We start from the raw sequence: 21,303 nt of genomic DNA on the forward strand, positions 1-21,303 counted from the left end.
CACTTTTAACCACATTTAACCTTTTGTCACAAAATGGCACCCAGGAGCCGTGGTACTGCGCAAATGTTAAATTCAGGTTTGTCCACTTTCATGTTTACATTCTTGCCTTCCTTGTTTGCCTTCCAATGCACTTTTTTGTAAATAAACAATGATTCTTAGTCTTGATAAAACAGCGGTCTTCCAGTTTGTTTGTCTTCTGCCAAACACAATGTATGTATACATGCAATGCACGTGTGCTGCTGCCATGGGCGGGGCAAGGCTTCGCCGCGTGACGTCACGCAACGTCACGTGACAGGAGTACACAGGAAAGAAAAGCTACACGACACTTGTACTACCTCAAACCAGAACAAGGACCAGAACAATCTCACGACTAAACGACGTTGAGCACCTTGAAGCACCTCCGGAGGAGCACCTCAGAAGGAGCACCTGGAGACACGTGGCGTAGGAGACGACGCGAGGACATGTAACGGCTCAAATGTTCTGGTATGTTCCACACTTCTTTATGTCATGACTCGCGTCGGTGACACTTTGCCTTGAGACGCGAAGAGTTGGTTTAACATTTAAGCCTTAAATAGATGATTAACTATCCAATTGATTCCCTCGCCGGTGAAAGACCTGCACAAGCAGGAAGTGGCGCTCGTGGATTGTTTTGCTCGTTTTCAGTTAAACGCCTTGTGATTGGTTGGTTGACCTTCTGGTACAGGAAATGGTAACGGAAGTTGACATTTTTTGTTGTCTATCCAAACATGTCACGTTTAAAACTTACAACAGTATTTAGATCTCAAAATGTATGTAGCGTGCTACTAGCTAACTCTACACAAAACATTCTGATGACAAATGACGGTTTCTAAGCGACCTCACCATGACGACCAGAGCCACGGAAGTGAGGAAGGACGTCACGTGATCTCGCTGTTAAAAGAAATACCCATAACTTTTTGTAATAATACTTAGCAGTTTAATGTTATCACTGAAATGAGTACACCAATGTATCATTTAATTGAAGCTGTATCATTATTATTATTATTAAACGGATGTAGATGCTTCTGTCTGTTTCACTCTGTTGTAATGCTAAGCTAATTGATTGAAAGCTAATAGATAACTAATAGAACATTCATCTACCCGTTTGACCCCCATGAGGGTCGAGGTGAGCTGGAGCCTATGCCAGCTGCACCCTGGCGCAGACACCTATACACACACATCTATGTACAATTTAGAGCATCCAATAAATCAACAAATCTCTATCTCCATTTTAAACGTATTTATGTATGTTCTTATGTTATTTTCCTCCAGCTATTTCTGGAATGGTCACAATATCGACTTGAAATTTGTCTTTACTGTTTTCACTGGAGCAGCTGTGCTTGCCATTGCAACTTTTTTGTAGCAATTGTCCTCGTCTGCCTCTTCTCAGTGTGCACTGCTGTCCGTCATGAAGAAAAGGCGGCAGGAGGAAGAGGATGTCTTGTGCTGCTGCGAGTACATCAACAGACACGGTGAGCGCAGCCATGTGGCCGCCTGCTGCTGTGACTGTGAAGACCTGGACGATGTGTGTGACAGGTGAGTGGAAGTGACCTCCGCAGCTTTAACGACCGAGCCTAAACCAGCAGTGCCAAGCCAAATAGAGGCGGCTGTTGTAGACTACCGAATAAATAGAATTTTTGTACTTTTTCTGATATAATGACCTTTTGTTGTGCCTCATTTCATAGAGAAACATTTCACGACTTAAAAGGTCAATGCCACTGTGACTATTAGAATCGAATCATGACCTTCAATCTCTGGAGCGTCAAATAAATTAATGTTCCCCAGAAAGGCTTTTCCGGGCGTTGTTCTTTTAATGACATTTTTATAGCCGCTTTTAAGGACTTGTGACATTGATGGCACCTAATGTGTCAGTGGTGGCATGCAGTCACGAGGCAACCAAGTTAAAGAAGGTTTATTTTCAGGGTTTTCAAAAGGGAACCACAGAATCCAGAGTCCCTGTCCCGGGTGGCCGCTGTCATCAGCGATCGTCTCCGTGTTCCCTGGCTGTGGGGCGGTGCCCAAAAGGTGGACCCATCCATCATTCCTCCTTTGCTTGTACTCCCAGTGCTGCTGCACCTTGCCGCTGTCCACCCTCTGCTGGGTGTGTTGGTTCTGACCATCCTGCCGGTCCTGGTGCTGTGGTACTACTACTTCACCCATCGCAAAAAAGGCCAGACGCTGTTCTTCCTCAGCCTGGCTCTCTTCTCCTTGGCCTACATGTACTATTTGTTCATCATTGAAGTGCTGCCACGCGGGGATGTCGGCCCTTTTCAGGTTGCCGTGGTAACAGTAGGGGTTTTGTTCACCCTCCTCTGCCTCATCCAGACCAAGAGAGGCCCGGGCATTGTGAGGCCGAACCAAGAGTCGCTCCCAGCTCCTCTCAGCGGCGGGAGGCCTTACGTAAAAGTAGCTGACCAGATGGGATTGTCGCAGGAGGCGGAGCTTAACAGGAAGAACTGGTGTCACATATGTGAGGTATCACGGCCCGTGAGGGCAGGACATTGCCGGATCTGTGGCGTCTGCGTGCTGCGTCATGATCACCACTGCGTCTGGTGGGTTCCATCTGAAGCCTCTGCATGCCTTTTCCACCCTCGCCATGATTCGTATTTAACATCGCCAACGATGCCTGTGTGTTCTCCTGCTCATGTGCGTCTGACCGTCACCTCTCAGTGCTGTCTTTTGTCTCCCCCGATGTGTTCCCCATTATCATGGTGTTTAGGATCAATAGCTGCGTGGGCCAGGCCAACCACCGCAGCTTCCTGCTGACACTGGTCGTCTTCCTGTTGACGTCCCTGTACGGGATCAGCCTGGTGTTGCGCAGCGTGTGCCCCGCACAAAACGTCCTCATCGCCCTGCTCTATTGCCCTGGGGTCTACGAGGATTACAGGTATTGGCGACACCTTAATAATGGCCTGATGAAGGGCAAGATAGCACAATTTAGTGTTTCCCACAGGACTGCAATGTATCTGTGGTGACGGGTTACATTACATAATCTAATTTGCATAATTGGTCAGGACTCGTGCCTTATGACCACTTTTTCTCTGACAGCTAAGGTGTGTGAAAAGCGGAGTTATGATTTGTACCAAAGTCCCATTATAATGTGAGGAAGAACAGGTACCATCAAATTTGTGGTTGGCAGCCGCAAATGAATGTATGGGTCATTTAGGTCCACCCATGTCAGGTGCAGTAGCAAAATGTTGACACCGCTCAGCCTCCTCGCTGTGTGTTTCAGCACCGCCTTGTGCTTCACAAGCGCCTGGTACTGCACCATGGTGACGGGCGGCCTGCTGCATCTGCTCCTGGTGCAGCTCATCAACATCAGCTACAACGTGACCGAGCGCGAGGCCCGGGCCGCCCTCAGGGACAGATCTGGCCGCAGGGCCTTCTGGGGCCTTGTCGTCGACACCGGCATCTACTCGCGTGGTTTCCGAGGCAACTGGGCCGAGTTCATCAGCCCTGCGGGTGACAGGACTTCGCACTTCTCAACCCAGACCGACGTGGTGTAAGGGAACTCTCGTTGCTGTTCTGCTCTTGTCCACTGGGTGGCAGCATGGTGCCTTTCAGAATTCTTCCACTTGGCTAGCCTTCCAGCAGCAAAGGGGTATCTTTTTCCTTCCTTCCTTCTTTCCTTCCAGCAATAACACTCACACACCACATTTCCATGCGGCCGCATCCACTCACCGTGACCTTCTTGTCACTTTCCACTGCTTCTTCTTTCATCTCTCATTCATCTCCATGCCAAGCACAGATGAATTTTCGTACACTTGTTCACTGAACATTGTGTTTGTGTGTCTCCTCTACACTTTAGTGCCATCCAGTGAGCCTGCGAGGCATTGAGAGACGCCTGAATGACAGTCATTTGGTTATCCATCCTGCCGGCACCGCAGCAGCAAGGTGACGCCGCCTAACATTTGGTGCACATCATCACACAGGCTGATCAGCATATCCACCTCCAGCATCCTCCTCCGTGCTCGCACACGCCCCCTCCCATGCATGCAGGTAATCAGGCCCGGTATTGTTCTTCAGGGTAACCAACCACAGAGGACAGGTACAGAGGTACAAAGAAATTAGGAATTCACCTTGAGGCAGCTGGGGAATAATGGAAAAATAACTTCAATCAATCCCAGTTTTGATCTGCAGCAAATTGTACGCATGCACAGCACTTCATTTAGTCATAAACGCTTTATTCACTTGAAATATTGGGAAGATATGTTCTGTTGGTCCTCAACGGTTGTGATTGACATCACACACCATGTTGATTCAATGGTGTCTGTTATATTTTTGTAATAAAACATTGACACGATCATTCGCGGCGTCACTGAGGTGTTTGTGTGTCTTGTGTGCCGCCAAGCCTTCACAAAGGATGAGACCAAAAGTCGGGCAGGACCTCAATCACTTTGCGGCCCAGCCTCTCCCGCCGCTGCTCCCTCTCTCTTTCCTTGTGCTGCAGATTTGGAAGCCGCCTCCAGGCCTGAAAACATCGCCTTAGCGCCGCTCTGACGTTGGCAGGCAGATGGAGGGACAGACAAGTCAAAAACAAGAGAGGCATAAGAAATCATTTTGGGTCCTTTGGGTTGGCCGCACCTAATGATATTTCACATTATGGAGCTCAGGGTTCATTGGCAATGGCAGGTGGACCGCTGGAGGGAATGGACTTGTAGTCTAGTACCACAAAGTCGCTTCACCTGGGGTTCTGATGTTTGCTCACAACATTGCATTCTTCTCACATACAGCTGGAGTAAAAAACAATACATCATTTGATCTCACCAACCTAATGTTGTCCCTCGCTCACCGTCTTTGTTTCCCACAGCATCAATGAAAATGACTTGTACATGCATCGTGGCCAATTATGCAAATTTGATGAAAATAGATTGTAAGTCTGTGGGGAACGGTGCAGCAACGTATTTTCTTGTTGAAGGCTACCGCACAGTCGTCAATACCGGAAACATTTTTTGTAATTTTCCAACCCGAGCAGGAAAACGGCTTGAAAATGATTTATCTATCATCATACGCAGCATGTGGGGGAGGTTTACTGCTAACACCTTGAAAGCACATAATGATCTTCCAAAGAAACATCTCATTTGTTTTACAAAGCGCTGCCGCCTACTCAAGTAGACTTCAGGTTTGAAGCGACGTCCTTCCTTGCCGCCAATCCTTACTAAAACTCTGGATTTGCAATTTGCAATCAGACCTGTTGTCGTGCCCTTCAGCCAGCTCCTGACGTTCCTGCTCCAGCAGCCTTTCCCGGGTCAAGTGGTCCCGCAGGGCCTGCAGGAACCTTCTCAGAGTGTGGGTGCCATAGAAAAAGTCAGCCATCTCCTCCTGAACATGCCTCCAGCCCTCCAGCTGCAACAGATGAGGAGGTGGGACACCCATGCTTCAGTGCTCCCACATCACTTAAGGTGCAGCTGCACGGACTAATCACATCCAATTAGATGCTCAGTTTGATTGACACAAGAAGATGTTTACTATCGTGCTATTGCTTTGGTATGAATCGTATGGTAAGGTATGGGTAACGTGACTTTTTACTAGTTTTAGGTACCTACCAACTTCCCCTCTTGGTAGTGCTCTGCATAATGCAATATCCATGAGAGAGTGATACATTTACAACCATGCATTTAGTTAACAATCACAATCCTTGTGTGGGTTCATGCTACTGCTTTGCAAGAGTCTTTGGTGGTTTCAAGCACGGGCGAGCTGAACACACCGCAACAGGCTGCACTTGTATTAACAAGAAAAGTTTGGGGAAACTGAAGTCAGGCTTTTCTCCTCAGATAGTGCTCTTGCAAACATAATATGGAGCGTAGGCAGTGCAGAGATTAGTCACTGCCAGTGGATGGACTGAATCCTGATTGTGTGTGTGTGTGTGTGTGTGTGTATACACACTTTCTTCCAGCAGGTTAAGCTCCTCCGAAGCAGGAGTCGTCGATGCAGTTGGTCAGCACAAGCTTCTCTCTCAGACTGGGAATCTCTGGCTGATTGCAGCCATGCCAGTGTGCATCGCCTCAGCAGGGAGCCGGCGTGATGAGTCTGGGCCAGCTGGAGGGGATTGAGATGAAGAAGAAGAAGAGGATGGATGGCTGCGTGCTGATGAATGGAGTCGAAGTCACATGACAATGTGCCAGACAGGGACAATGAAATAACGGATTGTGTGTTTTGTTTAGTTTCTCTTGCAGAGATGCTGCACAAACGCTGTGAGAGGCGCCGCATTCAATCTTTTGGTGGGCCTCAACGCATCTAGGCCTGATGATGAAGATGAAGGCAACCATAGAATGGTAAGAACCTGGCCTAATCAACATAAGAATATGACTTGGATATTTTTTTGGTCCCCAAGGACAGTTTTCCCTCACATTTGCTTTATTTTGGAAGTGAGTGTTAGCGTGTTTTGCTAAAACGATCCATTCATTGCCCATAGACACTAGGAGTCATGGATAATGATCAACTGTGTTTCATATTAGCATTAACAAATTGCAATTATGGCTCAAGGGTAATTATGCACACTTATTTGCCAGCCCAAGTAGCATAAAGTAAGATTTAACTACATGGAATGCGCCACCAAGTCATTTAAAAGTGTTTATTATTGGATGAAGCACCGGCGAGTCCATTTAAGAGCAGTGAATAATCCTCTTTGCATGATGGCTAACATTTTTTGTCGGCAGATTAACATTAGAATCGTGTGCAAGCAGACTAAACACTCTTTTAGTGGCGAGATAAGATGTGTGTGTGTGTGTGTGTGTTACATTTGAAGTACAACAAAGTGGCTTTTGCAAACTGTGCACAGCTTGTTTGGCCTCAGACGGGGATTTTGTTATTCACATGGATGCTGGATAATTGGAGCTTGGAGGTCAAACATCCCTGATGTGCCGTATAAAATGGACCAAAACAAGGCCCTCAAAGGGAAACTAGCGTGCTGCTCTGCCTGCTTGGGCTAAAGAAGGGGTGTTAGTCGGCTTGTCAATCACAGTAAACCATGACTTACCTCTGTGTTGGCCTGCCTGAGCTCCATGAGGCGTTTCCACGGCGCCAGGCCTTTCCAACGTAACAAACTTCTCTTGTAATGTTGATGGGCCTCGTCTTCGAGTTGATGCTGTTTTTTCCTTCGCTGACGTTTCTCCTCTTCCTTCTACACAAACAACAATATGAGTCATTCCTGCTGTATTTATCCTCTAGTGAGGTCCTCGGTCTGCATACAGGTTACGACTGTGATGTCATTGGGGTTTTAGAGCAAGGAGGGCACACAGGACAAGAAGCTCTCTTCTGCAGGTCGTCCTTACAGACCGACTTTTCCAGTCAGTATCTTACCATCCTGGCCAGCCTTTTCTCCTCCATCATCCTTGCTTTCTCCATCGCCTCCTCCCTCAGCTTCTGCTCCTCTGCAGCTTTCATCTCCGCCTCAACGTGTCATCCAAACACAAAACCGGCCCTTAGTAAACAGAGCTACAAAGCTACCGAGTCCACATTGGCAAGCCCTGCCTCTCTCACCATTTTTTCCTCTTGCTTGACCCTTTGGAGTTCCTCAATCTGCTTCTTCCGCTCCGCACGTGCACGTGCCCTCTCCTCCATGGCTGTACGGGGAAGGGAGTGGATAACATTTGCATCATAAGAGCGTAAAGGAACATTCAACATAAATAGCTCATCCAATTTTCATAGCATCCGCTCTCTCTTGCTCTTTCATACACTCACACACATACACAGTGTTGGAGTTGAGTAATTACATCATCGTATAATTAGCAGAATTTTCCATGACGCTTTTGCATGTAACTGTAAAAAGGCGCTGTATGAGAGAGGAATAACATTATCGGAGACAAAGTGAATAAAAACAACATGAAAAGCACAAGAAGTATGTATGGTCGGAACTACAAATACATGATGAGAATAAACTATGAGAAGCCAAGTGAACCCAATGCATAGCTTTCTTCAACGCTGCCACAGCTCAATACTTCCAAGCAGTTTAATGCCAGGAGACGTTTCACTCTTTTCAGAGCCTCTCCCTTGTAGTCTCTTCACTAGATTTGTTGGGAGTCGTCTTTTTAAAATTCTATCAACAAATACAGTAACAATGTACCAAAGTTGGCAACACTGATCCTTCCTTCGTTTTTATTCTCTGGCAGACCAGGTGCGAACTAGGCGTGTTAACAAGCAGTCCCATTATAATGTGTTTATGAACGAAGTTCAACACAAAGCATCAAATCCACAAATAAATGAATGTATGAGAAACACTGGTGTGTGTGTGTGTGTGTGTGTGTGTGTGTGTGAGGCTGTGACCTGCGATAATTGGATGACAGCTTTTCTGGGGTGTCGCATCTTTCCTTGCAGAGTCGTCCAAGCTGTTGGGTTGTGTCGGCGCTCTGCAACAGCAAGCATCCAGGCAAGGCATGACACGCACACACACGTACACACAAACAGTGCTTGTACAGGTCAGCACAGGCACTCCTGTGTGATTGTTATTTGATGAGGATTATACACTCGCTCGCCACAACGCCGGGTACACCCGCCCCGTAATGAGTGCCAAACGGTCTGTGCTGCTGTGATGCTTAAACACTCAGTCAAGGGCAGGCAGGACGCACTTCGTAGATATCATGTGGTGCGGTGTGCTTACTGACAATATCACCATCAGCACAAAATTGCCCTCTTTTCCATATTATTGTGAGTATTCCATGATTCCCCATGCAGCAGTGTTGTTGTTGTGCACGGAAGGACTAGCATGTGTGACTTCGACTGAAACAGCAAACATAAAACGAGCACACAGCCCGAAAGATGTGACCGGTGTTGATTTGGTGTATTTTAATGGCCACTTTTCACAGGAGCTTTGCCTGCACACCGTAATGTTCACCTTTCATACTTTTTAGCTTTGGTGTTTCCAACCTCAGCCAGAAAGGAGAACAAGATAATGTTCTGAAAGTACAGTCCAGAGTAGAGGTGAACCTTGCCGCTGAGGGACTCCCTCCCATGTGGTGAAGAGCATCCTCGCTATTAACTGTTGGCTCCGCCGAAAGGCCATTTTTTGATTCTGTTAATCTTAGACCTTTCACGTTTTTCACATTGGATCCATTATGCCATTCAGTTTATGCTCAGAAATCCGGACCCCGGAGTGGAACCCACCTCTGCTGCGGCGGCCGCCCCGCTGCTTTGCCCTTCCAGGTGATGGTGACCTCCCGCTTGAGCTGAGCGATCTCTTCCTGCTGCTCCTTCAGCTGCTTCCTCTGCTGCATGATGATCATCTTCTGGGCCGCATGTCTGTGTTCGAAGCGGCCTCCCTGCAAGGCGCCGCTCTTTGGGCAGGTGAGGTCATCGCCGTCCTCGACCCTCTGCCGGGCCTGATTGAGCTCTCTCGTGGCGAGCACTGCATGGCGGCGTTTAACCCACTGCTGGGGCTGAGAGGTTCTGGAACCCAGAGAGGTTCTGGGATGGCGGGTTGTGACGGGCTTGTGGGACTCTACCTGTAGGAGACGTACGAAAGGGGCGTCCTTTTTAGCGTAGGATTCCAGTGATTCCGTTAACTCAGTCGGTGTCTCCACAACAGTATGTCAACACTCCAATCTAAAATTGAGATCTGCTCACTGAGGACTGCATCTTTGAGGCCATCTTGAATGTGGTCTCGGTTCAGTTCCCTTCCAGTCCATGGAGCAATTTGGTTAGTCTGCGCAATGTGAACATAAAGTGGTCCAGATTCAATTCACTTTCTATTGCCACTTTTTTGCCTGTGGCTCCATGGAAACCTAAAGTGAATTGTGTTGTCAAATGAAATCACAATGTGAACACAATGGTCCACTTCATGGAGGACAAAAGAAAACAGACAACGTGAAAAGTGAAGCGAATGCGGAATGCTTTGTGTTCCCATTGCTGTGTGAACTCTGTACTGTACGTACGGCAGATCCAACCAAAACCACATGGATCTTCAGCCTAGCAATCCAGACAGAAAGCAGCAGAACCCTGGTGATGAGCATGACCTTTACACTGACACTAAACTTCCCGTCTCCAGCTCGCTGCTTCCTTATGTCCCTGGAGCTCTGTTCCACTATCCTTACACCTTACTTCCGACAGCGCTCTTTCCATACGGCTTCCCTCAATCCATACATAAACACACCTCACCTCCTGACACGCTGGAGAGCTGCCAACTTCCTCAGGGGATGTTTCCGTGAACATTTGACGCATTCAGGCCACCTGATGCACAGCTCAGAGGCGGCCATTTCTATTGTGGTTGCTTTTATGGACAAAAGTATTTGGACATGTGCCCGTTACACTACCTGCCCCGAGGCCCTGGGCGGGGTGTCGCACATCGTGGGGGATTTCAGTTGGCCCGTAGTGGCGGCACTGATCAGGGCGTCCATCTTGCGCCGGGTCTCCTGCTGCTGGGCCAACAGCTCGCGTTGGTCCCGCTCCAGCCGGCACCACAGCTGCCACTCCAGCAGACATCGCCTGAGCACCCGCCGCCGGTCGCTGTCCACGGCCAGCTGGCATCGTCTGGAGGTGGAGAACCTCGTCATTATTGGATATTTCGCGGCTTGACTCCTATGTCAAACAAAAGTATTGGGACACCCGCAGGAAGTGAAATATATGGCGCTGGCCTATTTAGAGTTGGACCTGAAGAGTCCTAGTTCATCCCAAGCCTTGCTCACCCCTTGCCTTTTTGGACCAGGCTTTGTTCAGTGGGATCGGAAAAGGTTCTCATAAAGTTGCATACAAGCTAAGGTGAAGGCACTGATTGAGGCAGCTTTCCCAAACCCTGATTAATTCACTGATTAAAAGGCGTCGCCCAAGATCTTTCAATAAAATGTTTCATATGCCAATATAAATGATGATTGCTCATTATAAATAGGCGCTTACTTGTTTTCCGTTCGCAGCTCCTCCTCTGTTCTCCACACCTCTCGCTCATTTCTCCTGGCCCACGTGACGGCACGCCACACGCGCCAGGCTCTCAGCTGTCTCCTCCAATCACACAGCGCCGTGGCCTTACCTGCATGCAGCCTTTGCTCCAGCACCACCGAGTACCATTGGGAGAAATGCCTCCTGAGACACTAGGAGGCATCATTAGTGTTGGGATTTTTGTATCTCGCTGGACGAGAAGCTGCCCACGCCTGCATCACAGGTAACTGACCTTCAGGTTATGCAGGTGAACAAAGATCTGAACGTTCTTTTCTTGGCATTGTGGTTTTGCTTCTGCCGGTGGCGACCGCTGCTGATGTTGCTGATGCTGCTTCTGCATCGCGGGGGATGGGAGAGATGGCTGGAGGCTCCTGGCTGCTCTTTGACCTTCCAGTCGTTCCCTGTTTGAGCAACATAGCATTCGCTTAACGTTGGTTGGGGGAAATGAACAACATTAATATTAATACATTGCTGTTTTGATTGATTTTAAGGGGATGATGTCACGTTGGCCATTTTTAGACTAATTGAACCAACAGTGCCTCTGCTGGTTGCAGCCGGGTAGTGCACTCCATTTTGTCTTATTTCCTCTTAGACACGATTAGAATTTAGAACAATCAAATCAGTCATGAAGCCTCTCCCGGAAGAGGTTTTGTGCTATTAATCATTTTTTTTCCCAATAAATGTGACCGTAATTAAGGCACAATAGCTAAAAGGCCTTTGTGTTCAGCAATACTCCCACAATTTAATTAGTCCAGATGTACTTTTTTTAAGATTACACATCCCACACACTTGCATACTTCTGCTCCCCTGATAAAACATCAGTTGCCTGCAGTTTGATGTGAATAATTAATTTTCCCCCAAACTTTGCAGGACTAATTCCACATAATGAAAATGCATCCATTCGTATACGAGTTCTTTTTCAATATAACAAGGCTGGGTAATGTACAGGGGAAGTCGCCATTGCATCCATTTCCTGCAGGCCTCTTTATGCTCGGTTCATTCAGGTGTCTTTATGGAAATGTTACTCTATTCAGTTACACAAATAACACGAAAGGTTATGGCCTGGCACTCTTGCATTATGCTAACCAGCGGCGTACGGGGACACGCTCACTCTCTCAGGGTCAAAGGGGGGGGGCTCAAGTCTCGATTATTTGTTACAAGGTTAGCATTAATCCCTTCCATCCTGCGAGAGACGCTACGTGGATCATGACACAGGCACTAAGTGAATCAGACGGGGGGGATGTGGGGGTGGTGTGAGTGGTTGCCATGGATACCGGACCTCCGCCTCAGCAGCAGTTCAAGGCCTTTCCTCTCCTCCCTCTGTCGCCGGAGTCTGACGATCTCCTGCTGAACCATCTCCTCCTGCCTCTTCCTCTCCTCCTGCCTCTTCTTCCTCTCCTGCAGCTCCCGCTCCCGCCGCTTGGCATCGGCGCCGGCGCCGTCCCGTGTCGCTCTGTTCTCTCGCACCTTTGCGCCGGCATTAGGGTGTCAATCGGAAGTTGATGGAAAGGTATATTTTAGGGATGTACCTGCTGGTGGCGCACGTCCATGGTGACGACGGGGTCGTTGAACTTCCTGTCGGTGTATCCAACGTCCAGTGTCAGCTGCTGCATCATGCCACCGTCCACCACTTCCTGCTCCTTCAGGTCTTGCAGGAAGTTGCTGACCGCACAGTGCTCTTCTTCCTTGGCCAGGTGGTTGTACAGATCTTTGAAAAGCAAAACCAAAGTTCTTTAGAGATTTGACATCCCTTACACCTATGATCTTTATCTTCATTTATCTTCACCGTCAAAGTTGTTGTATTTCATGTTGGGAGTCGGTGCCACTGGCCTTGATCTCGCACCCACCGTCTCCTCCTCCACCTCTTGCTCTGCTTCCAGCTCCAGCGGCAACGTACTGTCCAGCCAGTCACCCAGAAGTGCCTGAGCTGCAAGACACCATCATCACTAACCGAGGCTCTCCCATGGAGAATGCACCATTTGACCTACCTTCAGCATTGGTGTCATCGTCATCTTTCCACTGCTCCAAGTGTTGCAGCGCTTCAGCCAGGCCTTTGCCCCCCGAGTGGGCTTTCTTGCGGAAGAAGACTTCGGTCACAGCAAACGCTGACGCTTTCTCCACTTGCTGACCACGGCGCCACATGAAAAGTGGGCAGAAAAGATGGCAGACAATCTCCACATTTCATTCCAAATGCTTGTAATATGTTTTCCCACATTCACTCGTTGTCTACAGTCCACACACAAACTGTCCATTAAGTTCCTCCCACCTTCCGCCAATGATCGATGTCCTCCTTATTCACATGCCTCTGTAATGGAATGAAAAAGAAACCCCGTGTAAGCTGATTGTGTTTGTCGGTGAGAGCAGTGGGCTCCATAAAAATGCTGCTCTCACGGTCACCTCGACCTGCTTGCTCTCAGACACCGTGAGCTGGAGGCACCCAGCGTAAATTGAGGGCTGAGCCTGTGCCTCGTGTCTGTGGATTATTTCAGGAAAAAGCTGAGCCGATGACTTAAATCAGCAGATTACTTCAAAAATCATTTCCCCGCATGTCCAAATGGCGGTGCTTTGCTCCAGGCCATTGGGCTATCTCTGTCTCAGGCTGCAGGCGCATGATGCTGTGGGCTCGTCGCTATCTGAAAACAATCCTGATCCCCAGTCTGACACACTGCTTTGCTTCTGCTTCATTCATGCATCCAACAGGGCACCTTGGCTGCTGCATTCTAACCCATCATCATCACCATCATCTTGGATGCATAACATGGATGCATTGGCTGTGGAACATTAAGACTAAACTTACCTTTGTGGTAGATGCCTTTGTTGTACCACTCTTGCCAGCCTTCCTACACCTTAACAGGTGAGAATCCTGACCCGCTAAAGTGGTGGCCATCTTTGATGAAGTGACAACACTATCCCACTATATAGAATATCACTTAAGCCACTATCCCAAGTTTATATTAAGTCCCAACAAAGACCCGTTCTAACATGACTTGCATCAAATAGCATGACAAAGGATTGTGGGTAATGCTGTCATTTGGACATGTTTGCCGCTCGAGAAGTGTATGTTTGGACTCTGTTTCCCATTGGACAGCAGGGCGTTTAGCGTCCCCCTTGTTACCATAGCAACGCTTAGTTTAAATGTTTAAAATAAATAAAACATGAAATTAATTTAATATGCGGCTGAATAGCACTGTGTTATAGATATTTCGGTTCTAAAAGAACCGAAATATCCGTCATGTTTGCTTTTGCGTTGCCTGGTGATGACGTAATAAACAGGCGACTTGTAGTTCCTTGCCACACGGCGTTAATGGTGGTTAAGGCGCTAACAAGTTATCAAGTTAACAGGAGAGACCTCGTATCGCTAATCTTTTGGCGTTTCATCGGGTGAAGGGTAACATTTTGTGTAAAGTTAATATCTCTCGGTGGCGAAAGGAGGAAAAAGAAAGGAGCATGTGAATGCTACTTGCTAAGTTGCTAATTCACGTGCCGTTATTTTGAATTAGGTGTTTTTAGCCACGTAGATTTGATTGATTGATTGACTGCTTAGCTTCATGGCTGCGAGTAAGATGAAGTTAGAGCTGACTCGGGTGCTTCACGGAGGAAGCCGCCTGGGTGTTCTGAAGGGGCTCGGTAAGACCGGGCAGCACTCCCTGGAGGTACCTGGATGTCTGCTGTACACACACTGTGGCACAGTGCCTCACCTCACCCGGGAGACCCTGCACAGTCTGGACAAGCTGCCCTCTGTCACCCAGGTCACCCTGTCGGACCTGTAAGACATGCCAAACATAACATCCTGTATATTTTACACACAAATAATGACTATTTTTGTCTTCCCAGGGCAGAGCACCAGGAAGTGTTGGCGGATTTTAAGGAAGGATTTAAGAAATTTTCAGGTACTGCTTTGGTTATGTTTCATGACCTGTGAATAGTAAAATAATGGACAGCCTTTTTGTGACACTGTGCTCCATAACATGGCTCACACACTTATTAACGGCATTTTAAAATGTAAAATATTTAGTTACATGGCAGGAATTATGTATCATAAAGGATGGGCGCTGGGAGAATCGATGGAGTCACTGTGTCAAGCTACTACCACAACCACGTTTCTGTCTCCTGTGTCGCCGCCTCCATCCCCCTATGAAGCAGCTAGTGGCGGTGTGTGTTTGATATTATGATATTATGAAATTATTACTCACTTGGGTTAGATGAGGTGACTTTCCTACCCCCCCAAAACCCAAAACCAACAAATTGGGTCAAATGTCAGAGAGACGCTTGGCTTTGCTTTTTTGTACCCCGGTTTGGGAGGCTGCATGTAATGTTAAGAGTCTCCAAAAGTGTCCAATTAGACCAGAAAAGTCATTAGATTTGTCGCTAGTTGCTTTAAAAAAACAAAAACAATTTAGCGGGGTCTGATTAATCACTAAATATAAGTTGGCAACACTGATCTCTCCTGCTACATCTTATTCTCTGGCATACCCAGGTGTGTTACGATACCATCTACAAGCTCCATTAGAATGTCTTTATGAGCATGAGCATACTTTATTCACTGCATTGTACTCTTTTATTCGTCCACATTTTGTGGACATACACTAGACAGACGGAGACGGAGACGGAGACGGAGAGAGGTTTGAAATGCAGATGATGTCAACTTTGATTCTTTACTGTGATTTGCCTGTCTGACACTTGCCATCAGTCATGTCCAAATAACTCCATCTGAGAACACGCTGTCGGGCTGCCGAGCTGCGTAGAACGATGATAAAAGTCACACATGAGAGATCAGACACAGTGCGGGATTTATTTCAAGCCGCCTCCCATGGACGCACCATAAAACGTGCAAGTTCATATTAAAAAGCTCATTACGGCTTGTTTGCCATCTTTATATATAGAAACGCCCCGGAAGGGTGACCTCATTCAACGTATCAAGTAAAAGTGCCTCCTCGGGCGACTGGAGTAAAAATGAGAAATGAAAAGGTTGCGGCGTGAGGTGGTGTAAAAATGATCAATTGCCAAAGTGCCGTCGGAGGTGTGCCCAATTGGCGAATAATTTACTCCCTCGTTTGCAGGCACCTTTTGTTTTCTGCTCTTGTTTGGTTTTCTTCTCTGATGTCGCGTGTTTGTGTCGTGTCCTCTGCAGGTCTTTATGACACAGTGTTGTACTGCTCGCTGCACGACCCCGCGACCCCCTGCCCCACGGGTTACACCACTAACAAGGTTACATTATCTTTATTTATTCGTCCCTCCCACCACCCGGGGTTTATTTGTCTGCTACGACCTCTGTTTACAACTTTGAATGTAAAATGAATGTTTTTTTTAATCCCTCCATCCATTTTTGTAGCGCATTATTTATTTATTTTTAATATTGTTGACAGAATTTGATAATTCGCAATGCGTGCTTTCATGTCAACGTCACCAAAAGCCCCTTTCCTAGATTTGTTGTTCATCGTTTTATTGGTGAAAAACGGTGTATAGCAGGGTGTGATTACTTGCTAACTAAGTTTCAAACACCAATCCCTCCTGCTACGTCTTCTTATTCTGTCAGTGTTTTTGCCCATAAATGTATGAGAAACACTGCATAGTTTAAATAAATTTTTGGTTGTTACATATTGTTATATAAATGAGATTTTTTTGCTACTAGCCAGTTTTAAATGAGAAAGGTTCCAGTCATTTGTGTTCATCTGTGTTTGGGGGGTGGTCCAGACTGTGTCTGTTTGGGGCAGCGGCGGACGCATCGAGCTGACGGTGGCAAAGTTCATGGCCCTGCAGAGGCACGTGCAGCCCGACTGGTACCTGAGCATGGCGGACGGCGAGACCTGGCAGGACAACACCTCCCGCAAGAGGGTACGCAAGGCTGTGGACCGGACCCTCGCCCACTTGGACGAGTGCCTGCGGGTGCAGCAAACATTGCAGGTTCTGCACGTTAATTGCCCATCACTGATTGATCGCCTCCTTTTATATCCCGCTCTAAATGGAGCATTTATCACTGTCAGGACAGGATTGATGGCCTTCACAGGGGTCCCGTCAGATTATGGGGAGTCAGTATTTGTGCCTGGCATTCCTCTATAAAAAGAATGTGTAATCAATACTGTCCAGTCATGCACGTGCACTTGATGAACGAGGTGGCTGCAGAGAGTTTTGATGTCATGATGAGGATTCATGTTTACAAGATAAGCGCGATCATCTTTCATGCATTTGACACTTCATGTTTTATCCTCGCCAGGAGCTGCGGGGAGCGGAGGTGTGGGGGGCGGTGCAAGGTGGAGACATCCTGGAGGAGAGGCTGCGCTCCGCCAGGGAGACCGCCAAGAGACCCGTGGCCGGCTTCTGCCTGGATGGCCTCCAGACGGGCCGCATGGACCCGGCGCTGAGGAGCCAGATCGTCACGGCGGTGATAAAGGAGCTGCCCGAGGACAAACCCAGGTGCGTCCTGCTCCTTCACCTGTGATAAATGTATATATCGATTGGAATTACTGTGTAACCGCAGACTCTGGCGCTGGCTGGAAAGCGCTCATGAATGAACCGAAAAACGCAATTTATTTCTATAGTACACGTCTGGGGGGGTTTTGGTGCTAAAGCATGTGACTCATGGCATTAATTAGTCAGTGATTGATTACAAGGAAGGCAGCTCTGTTGGTGATCTCCACAGCCTTTCATTACCCCCACGCCTCCACTTTGATTGGCAGGTGGCTTCAGCACGAGCGCCTGTCAGAAGCGTGGTAGCTTTCTTTTCTTTTTGCTGTCATCTTTACTTTCTATGTGGCATCACCATGGCAACTGCAGAGCCATGACTTGCTTGTGTACAATCAAAAGTAAATGTAAATAGTAAATTTGTAAAAAAAAAAAAAAAAAAAAATTTAAAACACGGCCAAGTAAAGTACGATTTGATGAATGCAGTGTTGATAATACAAGATGACATCCCAATCAATTACTACCCAGCTGCTCGGGTCCACGTGAAGTCAGTCCATGTGTCCACAAAGTGAACCAGAACGAAAAAATCTCCACGGATGACCCTCCATTACTTGGGAATCCCAAGAGGGAGGGCCGCCATTGCTCAGTCGTCGGCCAAGCTGCTTCACTTCTCCGAGAGTTGAACACGCCTGACAAGCTACCTGCGCTCCTCGCACGCAGCGTGGCGTCTGCGCGGAATGCTAAATTGGCCTTGACCTTGCCGCCTGCAGGCAAGCTTACCTGCCGGCGCCAACACGTGCGCTGACCGTGCCGGCTCATTAACATGCGCCGCATGCTGCATGTCTTTGGCAATGGCGTCACATGTTTTATCTGGCTGATTTATTACCCTTCTCCCTTCTTTCTGTTCTTATCCTGCCCCACTCTCAGGCTGCTGCAAGGCGTCGGGCGACCTGACGAGGTGCTGGCGTGCGCAGAGGCCGGAGTGGACCTATTTGAGGGCTTCTTCCCCTTCGAGGTGACTGAGCGAGGCTGCGCTCTGTGCTTCAGCTTTGAGACCCGCACCGACCCGGAGAGCACAGGTAGAGCGCCGCCTGCAGGGGCGGTTGGTCATAATTGGGATGATGTCTGTGAACTTGTTAGCTAATGCAAGGTCGTTATCGTACCATGCCACTTCAGACTTTCCCGTGTATTTGTGGCAACATTGTAAAATATTGTTTCATAGGGTTTTTATACCTATGAACCAGTTATACAGGTATACTGACAAGATGGGGGAGCGGCGGCGGCAGGTATCATATTCATAACAGCATGAATAATAGATTCAAAAAATTGACTGACTTTAATATTGCAATATTTTCATTTCATGTGGGAGCTAAACAAACGATTTGAACATTCAGACGCTGTGTCGTCGTTGCCATTTAAAATGCATAAAGCCAGACTCCCACACGTAGACGAAATCTATGCATTCTTAGTGGCAATATTACTTTGCTACATGGTCACGATGTCATTTCATTCCCCTGATTTGAATTCCACCCAAACCTGAATCTCATGTAATTGCTTCTATTCATGTGTGAGCCATGCCAGTCGCGTTAATTGAGCTTTTCTTGTCATGCTCACAGAACGACTAAACATGAAATATACCAGGTAATGAAGCCGCTATCTGTAGGCATGATTTTTTGCTAATATTAATGGATTCCATTGAGAGGTACACTATAGATCATTTTGGCTCTTTAATTAGATTGAACTAAGATCAGTGCAAAGTGCTCGGAGACCATGTGTTGGTGTCATTTGGAAATAATTGGCCAGAAGGAGTGTTGAAATGAAATCAGTGGCGCCGCAGCGATTGAGGTAACGACCGTGCACGCTCTGACGGTCGTCCCACGCGAGATGCAAAAGAAGCGTTATGACGAGGAGAGGAGGCGCTGCCGGCCAGCGCTTCATTAAAAAGTTGCGTCCAACTCGGCTGACAGGAAGACTCTTGAAGGCGCGGCGCGTCCGTGTCAGACGGCGCTAATCGATTCTGCTCTGGCAGCGTAATGGAGTTGGGTGGAGGTTGGGTGCGAGCCGCACTTTCACACCTGGAGAGGAGTTCTCATTCCCTCTTCGACCAATTACAAGACCCCGTGGGGGTCTCGGGGTGTTTGATGCAGCTGAGTGTATGCTAATAACGACGCCTCCTGACATCTCGGCCTCTCCACAAGTTGCTCTTCCTCACGTTTTTTCCTCGCAGTAATTGCCTTTGGTCACATTGTGTAATCATGGCTGCTGATGTTCGCTGCTTTGTTCTCATTTGGAAGTGTGTCTTTACAGCGAACGCACCGCTTTACTCCTCTTCTGGCGTCTCCTACTTCAGCCTTGGTTTCAATACAATTGCACTGAACAAAAGGCAATCAAAGAGGAAAAAGTTTGCACAGGCATTATAAAGTTTATTTATATCGAAGTAAGAAAAAAAAAAAAAGATTTGTTGGTGAACTTTGTTGCTACGTGCTGCAACTTTTGATTGAAGTCTCAAGCTGCTACCACGGCTTCCGTGGCACAGATGCTTCCATCAATAACAGCATTAAATGGGCATATGTGCTGCAGCTTTGCATTGCACTGAGCATCATCTTAATGCTTGTGCGTTCCGCGCAAGATTACATCCATTTCCAACAAACAATGAGTCGGTGAGCGAGCGATAAAGGAAGCCTTAAGCAGCCCGTCCAGGACTGCAATCTATTTGTGGCGGCTGTGTTTGTCTTCAAGTGTAAAACCTCATTGCTGCATCCAAAACATGTTTTTTTTCCTTGGCAACATGGATGCATTCATTGTATCATCTGGTCTTATCTTGAGGTATTTGAGGTATTTGCATCCAGCTGTGACCAACAGCAACAATCCTCCTCAGACCTTCTCCGGCATTAAGTACAAAATAAAAGCATACGGCTTTGTTTCTCGCCATCAACCTGAACAAAGCCAGCCAGCTGTGTGATGCAGCCGACATTTCCAGCTTCCTTCCCGGCGAATAATTACATCCTCTCACCAGGGGAGACTGGAGGTGTTTAATAGGGGTCAAGCTGTGTTTTTCAATGATTTCATTTTCACCGCCCCTTGGCCGTCTGGGAAGGATCTTATTTAACGCTGAGAAATGAGATGAGGATTGAATGACACGTGTGTTTGGGCAGTGCTGGACGAGGAGCTGGCAGGGGACCCCCAGCAGAACGGAGACCACAACACAAGGGACGATCCAACACAGACGACGTCCTTTGAGATGGATCTGAAAGACAAAAGGTTGGATGGTTTGTTTTGTGGGCCCCACAGTAGGACCGGAGTGGGGGAAATGTGTGGACACGGCCGTGATACGTATGAATCTGTGTCCAGGTACCGAGACGACTTCGGGCCCCTGGTCGAGGGGTGTGGCTGCTACTGCTGCCAGAACCACCAGAGGGCGTATCTGCACCACTTGTTGGTGACCAATGAGCTGCTGGCGGGCGTCCTGCTCACCATCCACAACATGGCCCACTATCTGGGCTTCTTCGCGGCCCTCAGAGGAGCGTTGGCCCGCAATGAACTGGACCTCCTGAAAAGGCGCGTGCTCGCATCGACTGGAACGAAAGCTTAAGGTGCACAAATCAGACGAGATGGATTGGGCCCGGAGGAGAGGTTTGGTCACGGAGCAGATTGGCTTTACGGTGCAGAAGCAATCAAAACTGTTTTTTTTCTTCTCGGTGGATGCTCCGCCTTATGCTTGGCAGCGCTCTGGATGGTCCAAACAAAGGACAGTCGCTGACGCTTTTCGCCTTTTTGTTGTGCTGTGTCACGTCAGGACGCCTCATTGCGGCCCACGTATCGATCCCAGCAGACGGAATGGGCGGCGGTTTGCACAGCGATAGAAATGTGAGGACTGATGAGGGCCGACTATTGACTCCTGCCATAAGTGCTCTGATTGCTGCTCAGCACGGGATGAAATGTGTGTGTGCAGCGCAGACACGAGCAGACTTTACGCTACTTCCAGGGAAGTTTAGTGAAGGAGTAGGACTAGGGCCC

The 21,303-nt window shown here is 47.9% G+C and overlaps 3 protein-coding genes and 1 long non-coding RNA gene across 9 annotated transcripts; 3 read left to right on the top strand and 1 right to left on the bottom strand.

The window, feature by feature from the left end:
- The first annotated feature begins 262 nt into the window (after positions 1–262).
- On the top strand, positions 263–5,381 carry zdhhc23b (zDHHC palmitoyltransferase 23b). 5 transcript variants are annotated; one of them, XM_078792493.1, is made up of 7 exons: positions 263–483; positions 1,409–1,554; positions 1,941–2,043; positions 2,344–2,570; positions 2,738–2,905; positions 3,251–3,520; positions 3,827–4,324. In XM_078792493.1, the coding sequence occupies exons 2-7, from the start codon at positions 1,427–1,429 to the stop codon at positions 3,837–3,839; spliced, it is 909 nt and encodes a 302-aa protein (XP_078648619.1). In that variant the 5' UTR covers positions 263–483; positions 1,409–1,426; the 3' UTR covers positions 3,840–4,324. The 5 variants fall into 5 exon arrangements, 3 of the variants coding, with proteins under 3 accessions (XP_078648619.1, XP_078648618.1, XP_057915565.2); XR_009120484.2 differs by adding an exon at positions 5,229–5,381 and having other exon boundaries at positions 265–483; positions 1,941–2,570; positions 3,827–3,912; XR_013627858.1 differs by having other exon boundaries at positions 264–483; positions 1,941–2,570; positions 3,251–3,619.
- Positions 4,197–13,786, bottom strand: ccdc191 (coiled-coil domain containing 191). Its single transcript, XM_058059577.2, has 17 exons — positions 13,682–13,786; positions 13,151–13,189; positions 12,873–13,008; positions 12,671–12,811; positions 12,414–12,592; positions 12,164–12,351; positions 11,117–11,285; positions 10,846–11,036; positions 10,266–10,482; positions 9,121–9,458; positions 8,284–8,366; positions 7,501–7,583; positions 7,321–7,410; positions 6,998–7,141; positions 5,905–6,057; positions 5,210–5,364; positions 4,197–4,514 (listed from the first exon to the last, which is right to left on the bottom strand). The coding sequence occupies exons 1-17, from the start codon at positions 13,769–13,771 to the stop codon at positions 4,373–4,375; spliced, it is 2,538 nt and encodes an 845-aa protein (XP_057915560.2). The 5' UTR covers positions 13,772–13,786; the 3' UTR covers positions 4,197–4,372.
- On the top strand, positions 8,355–14,036 carry LOC144899582 (uncharacterized). The gene is made up of 4 exons (XR_013627859.1): positions 8,355–8,386; positions 10,863–11,107; positions 12,406–12,578; positions 12,765–14,036. It is a non-coding gene; the product is annotated as an uncharacterized LOC144899582 (long non-coding RNA).
- Positions 14,037–14,139: 103 nt separating this feature from the next.
- qtrt2 (queuine tRNA-ribosyltransferase accessory subunit 2) lies at positions 14,140–21,302 on the top strand. Of its 2 annotated transcripts, none has more exons than XM_058059581.2 (8): positions 14,140–14,650; positions 14,719–14,774; positions 16,016–16,092; positions 16,579–16,788; positions 17,099–17,298; positions 18,214–18,365; positions 20,442–20,547; positions 20,638–21,302. In XM_058059581.2, exons 1-8 carry the CDS (start codon positions 14,433–14,435, stop codon positions 20,876–20,878), a joined length of 1,260 nt encoding a protein of 419 aa, XP_057915564.2. In that variant the 5' UTR covers positions 14,140–14,432; the 3' UTR covers positions 20,879–21,302. The 2 variants fall into 2 exon arrangements, with proteins under 2 accessions (XP_057915564.2, XP_078648623.1); XM_078792497.1 differs by having other exon boundaries at positions 16,579–16,719.
- Position 21,303: the final 1 nt, after the last annotated feature.

The sequence above is a fragment of the Doryrhamphus excisus genome, linkage group LG7, assembly GCF_037039965.1.
Source record: "Doryrhamphus excisus strain RoL-2023G ecotype Guam linkage group LG7, RoL_Dexc_Guam_v1.1, whole genome shotgun sequence".
NCBI classification, from domain to species: domain Eukaryota; kingdom Metazoa; phylum Chordata; class Actinopteri; order Syngnathiformes; family Syngnathidae; genus Doryrhamphus; species Doryrhamphus excisus.